The following is a 12,598-nucleotide window of genomic DNA, read 5'->3' as shown; positions in this document are numbered from 1 at the left end:
TGTATACGAGAGTGAAAGGAGGGTCTAGGAAATGGGGACAACGCTCATTTCACTTGCACTGTGCAGTCCGGCCGGAGGCAATCAACGTCAACCCTCGCGTGGCGAAGCGATGCTTCGTCCACACTCCTCCTTGTTTCGGTTCCGACGTCATTGTTTTCTACTCAAACGCAAGTTGCATCTCAGCAAATAGACAGAGGGTGGAGGAAATGAAAACAGAAGCCAGGAAAGAGAGACAATTTTTTTGTTTCTGTTGTTCTCTCAGGCGGGGGAACCTATACAATGTGGACAGGAAGATGCATTAAATGCGTCGCTCGTCATTTGGTTGTCCTGCACGTCTGAAGTTGCGTGGCGAGAGGCGAGCGCGCTCCGGGACAGACCGGTGGTGAGAGCGGGACCAGTAGCAGCGCAACGGGCGCGCGCATATGCTCGCCAGAACGGCGGACGCTAGCAGCCGAGGAGGAGCATGGAGCATCGCAGAGGGCGCCGAGCAGCGCCACGGCCGCCCGACACACTTGCCGTCGCCTTCGGAGCTGCTGCCCGCTGCTGACAGCACCGCTGCTGCCGCCTGTGACCCCTAGCCCACCACACCCGCATCCTTTTTCTGCGCGCAGCCGTGCGCTGTGACACCTGCGCCGCCAAAGATGACGCTGCGCCTCGTGGGGTCCGCGCTTCCTCTCGTGCTGCTCGCCAGAGGCACGTCTACCAGGGTGAGTCCGAGAACGACTACCATGCGTCCTGCAGTAACGGAGTTATTTGTTTTTTTTTGTTTTTTCCCGGAAACGGGGCTACCGCTCACAAACCCGTCTGCATATACGGGAACTTGCGCCCTCCAACCTGGGGAAAGCAAAAGCGAAGCCACCGGCCAATGATCGTGAGTGTTGACGCGAGCGTTCACGAAAAATGAGCAACTTTATTTCGAGAAGCAAAATTTTATTGCGTGATCCTGATTCATGGATGGAAGACGCTGGCGCTCACGTAGTCCGGCAGTACGGTGAAAAAGTAATGGTCGAGATTTTGGGCACTTGGAAATCACACACGTGTGATTAGTCCTTTAAATCAAGCCTCTGATTTTACCCTCAAGGAGCTGAAAGCAAGAAATTATCAGTGGGTTTAGAAGACAATGGGCCAAGCATAGCGCAAGATTTACAAAATTGTATGAGTGAAGCCCTGTAATATATTGGTAGCGCGCTAAGACTGGATCCGGACGCAGGAGGGAACGCTAAACTATACGAGAGATAGGGAGAGATATATACACAGGCTGGGGCACAGCATCACTTCGTCTTGTTCGTTTTTTCTCTCCATTTCGTTTTACGTGCCTATTGACATCTAGAAGCAATGGCTAACAAATAACCCAATCCAGAACATCCGATTGATCAATTTGACTGGGCTCACGTAAGCACAGAAACTTTTTATTCTTGTAAGACTTCATGTGCTCGATAAACATCTGCATATCACGGTCTTTCACTTTGGAAATTTTACCCGCATCGCACCAGAAGATGGTCGCGAAGAGAGGCATTGAGTAGCCATGGCCAACTCAGCACTCTCGATAACCAACTTGCATTGTGTATCCGAATGCATGCTTTCATTCTCCAGAAAGTGCGGAGGAGATAGTTGAAATTTCTTCAGCCTCTGTTCAGACAACGACAAGAAGAGGGAAAAAAATGAAGAGGACAGAAAAATGCGCGTAGGGTTTTGCAAATTCTCAAAGGTGCTCTGCTTCTGAGGCCAAGTCTTCTCAGTATTCGCAGCAGTGATTTAATATTCAACGACGAAACACGTGTGCACATTTACGTACCTGTCTACAAAGTAGGGAAACAGCTGAACTGAGACAGCGTGGCCTTGTGTACTTATTCGCTGACGCAATATCCTGGCGCAGAAGAAATAGAGGACGGATGAATGAGGGCGTGAGCAGAGGGGCCAGGGCAGACGCAACACTGCCCTTGCCCCTCTTCTGGCGTACGCGCTCTCTATGCGTCGTCCTATACGTGTCGAGAAGTATACCGCCACCGTCACGCGACAAGTGCCCTCTTCGGTTCACAGGTCCCACTCCTGGTCGCGCAATGGCGTCTGCTCTTTGCTGGCTTGCTATACTTTTTCAACTGCCATCCGACCGACCACTTTACTTCCCCACGTCTCGCCTGTGAATAAGTTTGTTCAGAGTTACGGCGAGAGCCCTGTAGTATAAATGTTGTCCTTTCTTGAAAAGCTGTGCGCATCGTTAAAAAAAAATTTGAAATACAAGGAAAAGGTGGAGGGGGGGGGGGGGTCGTGAATGACTTCGTTTTTATTGAACTATTAAGCTATAGTAATGCATACTGTAAGAAAAGTGTTGCGTTGGTGAGCCTTCCCCTGCCTTGCACACCGCTGTTGGAGCTGACGATGGTAATTCAGCAACATATACATATAGTAACTGCAGGTAAGGGGACGTTTAAAGGATCAAATAATATAGGACAAAGCGCTGACACGCTACCTCTTTACATGATGTAGTATGGAAGGATTGAGTCGGTGCGTGCTTATATGCGGATGCCAAGTTTTAATCCATTGTGAAATCAAGCGAACTGCTAATAAATAGGTATACTGTATGGCGTAGTTTGTACGCTGTTTGCACGTTATAATCAGTCAGAGTAGCTGATCGTCGTTTCCGTGAGCATGCATGTGCTACACATGTTGAGGCATTGAACTTTCGTCTTTATACACAAATGAAACCGAGTTGCCGGATGTAAGCACTTTCAACGTCTCCTTGTGTTCCGCAGTAATATAAGAAAAAGTGTACACGGGAAGTTCATTTAATGCGAGGTACCGATAACCGATGGTCAGTTAGAGCGACGTAATGGATACCAGGAAATGGGAAACGCAGACGAGAGTATGTGGAGGATGCACACAATGTATCAGTTTATTTCTGTGCGTACGGTTTTGGAGGCCTCGTCGCGTATGCGTTTATGTGCGATAGTGAACGAATGCAGGGAAATGAATTGAAGTTGGTGCACGGCTGAAGGGAAAGAACTTGCCGAACGCGATCCCCTGTGTTATTACCGCACACGGCTTACGTTTGACAGCTACAACCCCGAAATGTTAAGGTATCGAATGCCGTCAAAGTGACAGCTGCGGCTCTCTCAATGTATTCTTGGACGAGGTTCGCATTGCTGAATGAACGGATGCTGAAATGTCACCGTTAATTGGATACATCTCTGAGGAGACGATCAACGTCGCCGCGCCTTTCATCGTCGTGAACGCTTGCAAACGGTTGCTCCTTCGTGCAGACGCACGACGTCGGTGAGTTGCAGTCAGGGGCGTAGCCAGGCTTTTATTTCGAGATCGGTCCGACCCCCCGCCCTTTCCCCCGATCTGTACAGTCAGCGCCAAACGTTTAAGGGCCACGAGACGCGAGAAAAAGCTGAATATTCGAGCTGCTTCGACAGCAAGTCTTGAATTTAGATTTCCGACCCGTTCTTAAACGTGTACAACATGTACTGCACAGTTCGACCGAATACTTTCTCCATTTACTGGGAAACTCAAAGTTCAATGACCACAGAGCTGGTGGTCTCTGAACTTGTGACACAGACTGTTCGTGTGTGTGCGCGCGCGCGTATGTGCGCGATTACATATACGCGTACGGATTGCAAAAGTACCGGCAGTGGAGAGGGGGGGGGGGGTTAACCCCCCAGCCTATGGCTTTAATGTCATTACAAAAAACACAACAGCTATGTACAACGCCGCATCATTTTTACTCGCATATGTATGTGTAAGTAGGTGTGCGTGCGCGTCTGTGCAGACCCACTCCGTGAGTGTTGGGCGAGGCACATCGAAACTACAGCGGCGAAAATCCTCAAAAACTTACTGTCACTTCAATTTCCTCGAGCCGTAATAAAATTTTCTCGTGTTGGCAGATGAGCGCGCTATTTGTACAAGCACCATGCGGCTCTGACTGCTGCTCATGCCGTACTTCGACTAAGATGGAGTGCGTCTTGCTACAGGTTTTGTTTATTAAGTGAGCGGCGTGCGTTTCCCTCGTGGCGTGTTTTTATCCGACTTGTCATGGCAGAGCATTATGCGAGGTTGTGTGCGGTAAAGGTATGCAGTAGAGTATCAAACAACGAAAGAATACTCATGAAACAGTTGTTGGTACTGCTGGCTCGTGTACGCACTGGGGGATTCGGCGTCTAGAGCGGCACGGAAATTACTGGCGCCGAACTGCCCCGTCGTTCACATTGCACGCTTGTTGCACAACCGGAGCTGCTGCCAGCGTTCGAAAATGTTGACAGTCCCTTTAGTTATATCTATGGATAGCACAGGTGAAAATGCTCTCACGAGACACTCATTAAATTACTGACTTTCGCTACCGTTCGTGTTGACACCAACGACGCGGGACGCCACATTCTTTTTGACTCATGAGCCGTATAAGGCTTTCGCCTTAATAGCATCGAAGCACCAAGAGCGCCCGATATTGTAGTACTAGCGTTAAAAGTAGTTGCACAAACTTACGTGCCCCTGCAAAGCTTTCTTTCCCCGCTCATTTCTTTCTTCTCCGCTTGCATCTAAGGGCGATATTTTCGGGTTATCACCGATAGCGCGAGGCTCGGTACTGGACGCATCGAAGTGTGCAGATGGCTGCAGCGATTTTTCCACTGTACCGAGATAGCGAGTTTCTCATGCACATGCCGACGCGTTCACGAAATCTTGCGAAACTGATCACCCGAGAATAATGCCCCAGTTGGTGCGCTTTTATTTTGTCAGCTCGATTCGGCGTGCATGGTGTTTGTTGCACAGTACCGAACCGTACAGTTTATCGCAGGCTATTAAAATGTCTGCTCCCGCAGCAGTCGACAAAGCCTCGTGAAACAACAGCTCACAGCGTCGCCACAATTGGCATAAGTTGCGTGAGGGATCACTCAGTTGCTGGCCCGCGTTATAATTAGTCCATTGCGACAGATTCCGGCTACACCGGCGGACGACACCACGCTGGAAACAACCGACGCTGAGAGGATATTTCTTGGCGGAATTCATCGAACTGAATTTTGCGCCGCTTAGACGTCAGATGTCTCAGTGTGAACGAGTCCCATAGCCTTCAGCACATCTGCTGGCAGGAGTGCACTATGTCATGCGTACCGAGACGAACACGTACACCTGTTTTTTCTCTACATATGAAAAGTCGACAACATGACACCCGCCGCGGTGGACTAGTGGTTATGGCGCTCGACTGATGACGGGAAGGTTGCGGGATCGAATCGCGGCCCCGGTGGCCGCATTTCGACGGAGGTGAAATGCTCGAGGCCCGTGTACTTCGATTTAGGTGCACGTTAAAGAACCCCAGTTGGTCGAAATTTTCGGAGCCGTGGTTTTGGGACGTAAAACACCGACAGTTATTATTACCGATAACATCTCAAGAAGCAATGATAATACATGGAGTGCTGGCGCTACGTGTGGAAACCTAAAAATGAGAGAAAGAGGGTCTAAACAATTGACTGATTCCACGTACTTATTCCTGTCACTTATGTATTCAACGTTGTTGCCGCAAATACAGGTCGTATTTAATTGAGTAGATAAAAAGGCGCGCTCGAGAAATAATGGAACACTCTGTCCATATCGCGCTTAAAACTTTTTCTTTGCCATAACCTTGTAGTGACAGCTGAAGTCAGTTGGCCTCCCGGTTGAGCTTATAATGAGAACCCAAAGGTGTCCCCTAAACGTTCACTCTGGCATCGCCACTGGCCGGGTATACATAGCGTAAGGTCAATACGAACACGATTGTCGGAGTAACAGAGATCGCTCGTGTTTCACTATACGTTGAGGCAAAACATACACGACGGATAGAGAGAAAAAAAAAAAAAAAAACTCCTCTGTATCTCCTTCGAAAGATGGAAGACTGCCCTGAAGCTGTGGTTCACACAGGGGCGTGGAAAGTGGCTTCGCGCAAGGACTCCACGACGCACCGCGGCAAAACAAGGGCATGTCCTAGACGCTGGTGGTAATTAAGTGAGTCTGCTGCTATCTGTTTATGAATACTAAATGCGCCTATTTGACACCGCCATGGCTGTCGCACTCTGCGTGAAACGTCCCTCTTGCACCATACAGCCTTGCTTTCCTGGAAGCCGATACAGAGGAACCGAGGAAACCAGGGTGCGGAATACCCTCTCCGAGATTCTGGCCTCGTTAGCAGTGAACGAACCACCGCTCTGTATTGATGAGGGAACGATGGAAGAGAGCCGAAGGACCTTAAAAGTAGCAGCACATGTGAACAAGGCGAAAAATGATAAAAGGTAGATGTAGCGCGGCTATACGATCGCTGGCTTCGTCTTGCGCATATATAGACGACACTTGCCAATACAGTTCTTTCTGGAGATCATGCATAGACTGGTCATTCTATGGCTACCTCCCCACCTATTAAAAGTGCTGCCTTATTTCAGTCTGCTTCTCAAGTCGGCTGGCGCGCCGTCCTTCTGAACTGACTGCTGCAGGTGTTTCTTTGGATCAGTTGCTGTAAAGCTCGGAACTGGAATACTTCCCGATCATTGTAAAACAGCTCGTGGTCAGAAACTTTGCTATACTGTATCAGCATGCAGTAGGAAGGAAAAAGCAAGAATTAACTAAACAAATAAGTGATAGTTGGACTTAAGGCATACCGTATAGGGCAATGATAACACAATGGGAATGACGCAGGAACAAGGGCATTCCTGCGTCCGAGAGAAAAAAACACACTGCATCGTGCCGATTGCAATCACCAGGGGCGTAGCCAAGGGGGGGTTGGGGGGGTTCAAACCCCCCCGAAATTTTTCAATTCTGCTTGCGTGTATATACACGCGCACATACAAACGCACGCACAAACATACATAAAGTATGGTTGAACCCCCCCCCCCCCCCGAAAAAAATTTCTGGCTACGTCTCTGGCAATCACTACAAGTGCGCATGGGTTCCGGGTGATCCGACGCATGGTGATGCCGACGTCATATTGACTCGGGCCTGAGTCCGAGTCTTGACCGCTGTACACAATTTTTTTTTTTTTTGTCGGACGTTATAACTGAGTGGTTCTCGAGCGCGTCACTCAAAACGCATATGCGGCGTCGAAACTAAACGTAGCGGTTCAAAGAAACCGATTCATCTTGGGCTCGTATACTCAGCGGCGAGAGCACGAGAAAAAAAAATAATAAACAGGTGACAAAGTGATACGAAAATAGACGCAGTGCTGACTTCTGATTGTTTATTGACAGAAAACCTTTAAAATCTCAGAGGTACGCAACTTCCCACTGTGTTATCATTGCGCGATAGTTAACGTGCCTGATTTCCAAATGCACATCGCCGCGCTAAGGTCTCACAACAAAGCACGGGACTCAATCTCAGTGGTCGTGATCGTACGCAGTACTTTCGCCCGGTTGCTTGGTATGACGATGCTGCGTATATAGGTAACTACGAAAATATACCGTCAATGACAAGTTGTTAGCGTAACAGAAGGGATGGACGGACCGGGCATACCCATAGAGTTTCCTACAATACTTACTAGAGGGAACTCTGGCGCTAGTGTCTATGGGAGCTGCAATGCATCGCGCTTCAGCCAGCATGGGAATCATGGGTAGTACACGGATTTGTCTAAACTTCGTTCTTTCGGCTCCGTTTGGCTCCGCGTCGCCTGCATCCGCTTTGTTGCAAAACGAAGTTCAGCAAAAATCAGCAGTTTCACTTCACCACTTTAACTTCTTTAGGCTCACCGATTCAAATCTGGTCAAGAAGTTCACAACGATCCATTTTTTTATCCGAAAGAAAACCAAAACATAGCAATAAACAAAGCCACAAGTGCGCTCGAAGCCCACAAGCACGAAGACTAGGCAAATCCGTGTACTACCCATCATTCCCATGGTGGCTGAACGATCGCAGCGCCAGAGTTCCCTCTAGGTCATTTTAGGAAACTCTATGGGCATACCCACCTTCTAGCACTTAGCTGCTGGAAACGGGGTATTTAGAATGACACTTCCGCTGCATGGTCGCATTAGAAGTAATAATGTAATCAAAAGGTGACTGTAATCAAATAATGTAAACAAGAGGTGATGAAAAGGGAACATATAACCTGAGATGTGTTGAGTTCTGTCACATTTTTTAATGAATAAATTCAGGGAAATTTTGGCAATTGGGGGCTAGCTACACTGAAGGCGTTTTTTTTATTTCGTTTTTGTTTTGTTTTTTTACTTTTTCCACAGCGTGGTAGGACTCAGAAAGATACGCGAAGGAAAAATAAAAAGAATGGTGCAGAAAGGAAAGACGAGGTGTGTATCTGTGCTTGCGCGCGTCAGGAATCACGCTGTCGTGTAGGCAAAGGCGATCTTACTCGTTCGTACGAGAGCATGGAAAAAAAACGAAGTGCCTTATAATGCGCGCCAACGTACACGCACAAAATGAGAGAATAATTCAATCCGCGTAGCTGTAAACCAAATTTTTCCACGCTACCTTTAGTTGGGTGGCATGGTATGTACTCGCGCTACCCCGAGCGGTTCTTTCTTTCTCTCTTTTTCTCCTCATGTTTTATTGCGGGTCCTTTCTAACGCGAAGTGGAGGAAAGAGTGAGCCACTGTATATACACAAGTATGGGCGCACATTGCAATACTCTGGCGGGCGCGTTTCCTGCATGCATGAACAAGCACGACAGAAGAAAGTCGAGCGCTGCTGCGACGGCGACCGCCTGATGTATGTGCGCACTGTTTCTGCATAAACCCGCGCACCAGTCGCGAGTCGCCTTGACGCACGCCCGTGTCTCTCCGATACACTGCCGCCAGCGCCGCTGCTCGTTCTCTGCCACGGGTGCCAATGCAGATCGTGGCTGCTCCCTCCTATACAGGGTGTTTCAAGAAATGTGTCCAACCTTCTCAAAAAATCAGGAAAATGCGATATTTGCTCGGGGCTTTCAGAATTGCTTTTTCCGTAGCGGCAGGAATCTTAAGGTAGTTAAGGACATCATTTAGGACAGTAATTAAGAAAGTTACATTAATTAACTTTTTAATTAGTGGAGTTAGGTGATTGTGTCAAATGGGAGAATTGAAGTTCTTCATGCGAGGAACCCATCCGAGCTTTGATATTTCGAAAAAGCGTCCTCTAGTAATTGTTGTGGCGTAATGAAATTCAACGAAATGCAACGGCTTTCAACGGCGAAAGCCATCGAATTCGGTTGAATTTCATTACTTCGTAATTATTACTAGAGGCCGCTTTTTCGAAATCTCAATGTTGGGATGGGTTACTGGCACGAAGAACTTCAATTCCCCAATTTGACACAGTCACCTAACTAGTTAATTAATTTTACTTTCTTAATTGCTGTCTCAAGTCATGTCTCTAACCATCTTAAGATGCCTAGCGCTACAGAAAAAGTCATTCACTCATTTTGGACGTCTCAGAAGAATATGGCAGTTGCGTTCTTCCATGTTTCTGTTTAGGTTTCGCCATTGAATTTGGTTGAATTTCATTACTTCGTAATTTTTACTAGGTGCCACTTTTTCGAAATATCAAAGTTGGGTTGCGTTTCTGGAATGAAGAACTTCAATTCTCCCATTTGACACAACCACCTACCTCCACGAATTAAAAAGTTAATTAATTTAGCTTTTTTAATTACAGTCCCAAATAATTTCTTTAACTATCTTAAAACCCGTACCACTACAAAAAAACTAATTCTGAAGGCAGCAATCAAATATCGCATTCTCATGATTTTTTGAGAAGGTTGGACACATTTCTTGAAACACCCTGTACAGTAGTCGTGCCGTTGAGCAACACCCTTTCAGCTCAACAAACTGCACTGAGAGAACATTTTTATCGTGGCCTTACGCAGAACGTGGCCTTATCTCGCGACCAGGGTAGCTTGCTACCGGTGTTCTGTGGATGTATTTTCTCCGCGTTCGATGAGTCAAACCTCACGACGACCTCTACGCGCAGCTTTGCGTTAGCACGTCCTTGTTTGATGCATATACGCTATATATAGGGTTGGTTGACTCGTTTGTGGCCCCAAGATAGTCCCAGTGGTGCAGCCATCCAGGGCTTAAAGGGGCCCTCATGAAGCGGCATATATATATATATATATATATATATATATATATATATATATATATATATATATATATATATATATATATATATATATATATATATATATATATATATATAAATAATCTCAAACAAAAGCTCGCCTCGCGGCGATCTTTTCGCCGCAATACCGATGCTGCTATGGCCTCAGCGGCTCTGCTACGCGCAGATCGTCGGTTGTTAGAACGCGGTGCGAGCTGGCATACCGAAGAATAAACGCAGTATTTCTAGATATATCGGTCAAGATCCATGTTCGCGGTCGTGTTATCCAACTTTGGGCAAAAATGTGATCGTATTAAGCTCATGGAAATGCATTATTTCCAAGGGATGTTGGTCGGGAATAAGAACAAGAACATATTATGCATAATCGTATCAACGAGATTTCGCTGTCTATATATGTTATAGATTAAGCATTAAGAAGTGTGTTTGCGATGATCACAGTGAAGCCAACTGTCTCTAAACTGAACAAATGCTTATGAATGCTAAACAAATACATATATTATTCCGAATGTATTTCGGGCATTCATTCAACGTGTCAATCCAATCAAGCAATAAATGAAATTATTTTGGAAACGATTTCTCAAAAATAAATCGGGATGTAAAGGCTTAAATATATGTGAGCTCAAAATAAGTAACATCAGTTGACTCACTGCATTCAGAACCTCAGGCACGACAATGCTATATTTTATTTTCACTACCACTTGCCTAATAAAGTAGGCAAAATACATGCGTCTTTGCAATTACAGCAGACTTGTGATGCACAACTAAAAGAATGAAAATTGAGTGGCAAGCTTAGCAGACCAAGGTGAACCATTACTGATTCACGAGCAGGTAGCTTCATACTTAGGTGCCTCGTGAAACAGTAAGCTGTGTCAAGACGCTCTGTCAATCAAGGTGGCGACCCCTGGTTTCAGGAGGCGTTGCCCGTGGTGTTCAGTGTCTCAGTGAATTGCATTCAGCAGTACGACGATACCTGTTTTATTCTGTTCTGCTGACACGCCGTCAACCTAACAAGTATGGCTTGGTGGGCTAGTTGGTATTGCATCTTAAAGGCTACAGCGCACAAAGACGGGGACAACAGAAGAAAACACAGGACGAAGCGCCGAACTGCAACTGATACTTTATTCTCTGAAGGAGGAACCTTATATGCGCCCATCGAGCCAATGAAAGCAATATTAGGCACAGCACCAACACGAGATAAAGTTACAACAAACCTAACACTCATTATTTTGCACACGGCGTAAGACATGTTTCCGTTCAAAAATTCTATCTCCTTAGTGGAGAGGGTCACAGAGGGAGCACTCACACAACTGTCTTTTTGGCGATCAATTTCGTACGCTTCAATCACTTCACGTGTCAGCTTATCCTTTTCCTTTCCGATTACCGAGCACTGCCCGAAAAGTGGTTCACATGCACAAGTCCTGCAGTGCATTGACAAGTGGCCTGATATGGCTGTCTTTCCTACCAAAGCCTGTCGTTAAGACATCTACCGGATTGTCCAATATATCGGTAATCGGAAAGGAAAAGGATAAGCTGACAGGTGAAGTGATTGAAGCGTACGAAATTGATCGCCAAAAGGACAGTTGTGTGAGTGGTCCCTCTGTGACCCTCTCCACTAAGGAGATAGAATTTTTGAACGGAAACATGTCTTAGGCCGTGTGCAAAATAATGAGCGTTAGGTTTGTTGTAACTTTATCTCGTGTTGGTGCTGTGCCTAATATTGCTTTCATTGGCTCGATGTGCGCATATAAGGTTCCTCCTTCAGAGAATAAAGTATCAGTTGCAGTTCGGCGCTTCGTCCTGTGTTTTCTTCTGTTGTCCCCGTCTTTGTGCGCTGTAGCCTTTAAGCGTCAACCTAACATTCGCGCTTAAATCATTATTCGGAAAATTGCAGAATATAATTTCTCCTACAAAGCACTACTCCCAAAAAAATCAACTCCAGCACTTGTCAAATGGGTGCCGCAGTGCCACCTTCGGACTGCCGAGGTGGGGCCGGGCCCCTCCTTAAAAAGTGGAGGCCCCCCCGCCCCCCCCCCCCTGACTTTAAGCCCTGTAGCCAGCCATATGACGTCGCGTAAGTAGGTGCTAAGCCCCTCGCGATATGAGAACGGGCCCCTCATTAGATTTGCACGGAAGTTTACCCCTCAGGTCTGAGTTTGAATCACATGCTTATCAGCGTCTAAGCTTTCCGGTTCGGCGGCTGACCCGAAAGATGCGGGTTCGATCCCGGCCGCGGCGGTCGCATTTCGATGGAGGCGAAATGTTATACAGGCGCGTGGACTGTGCAATTTAAAGAATCCCAGTGCACGTTAAAGAATCCCAGGTGGCCCAAATTATCTGGAACCCTCTACTGAGGTGTGCCTCATAGACATATCGTGGTTTTGGCATGTAAAACATCGGAAATTATTCATTATTAAGGTTTCCGTTTTTTTTATACATAAATTGCTGCAGAAATATCGAAGTGCTCAGAGTACCTCGGTTAAACTCTATTTCTCTGTTATACAGCAGAATGAAAATAACAAAAAATAGAAAAGAAATCCGTTCCACT

General features: G+C 46.7%; 1 protein-coding gene across 1 annotated transcript in view; it reads left to right on the top strand.

Moving 5' to 3' along the window:
- Positions 1-418: 418 nt before the first annotated feature.
- The window catches only part of LOC119401016 (protein spaetzle 5), a 68,057-nt gene continuing 55,877 nt past the window's right edge, over positions 419-12,598 (top strand). Inside the window, exon 1 of the mRNA XM_037667867.2 lies at positions 419-707. Within this exon, the coding sequence (XP_037523795.1) occupies positions 642-707 (66 nt within the window). The 5' untranslated portion in view covers positions 419-641. The remainder of the gene's footprint in view (positions 708-12,598) is intronic.

The sequence above is a fragment of the Rhipicephalus sanguineus genome, chromosome 1 (assembly GCF_013339695.2).
Source record: "Rhipicephalus sanguineus isolate Rsan-2018 chromosome 1, BIME_Rsan_1.4, whole genome shotgun sequence".
NCBI classification, from domain to species: domain Eukaryota; kingdom Metazoa; phylum Arthropoda; class Arachnida; order Ixodida; family Ixodidae; genus Rhipicephalus; species Rhipicephalus sanguineus.
This window is presented reverse-complemented; position numbering and strand designations above follow the sequence as displayed.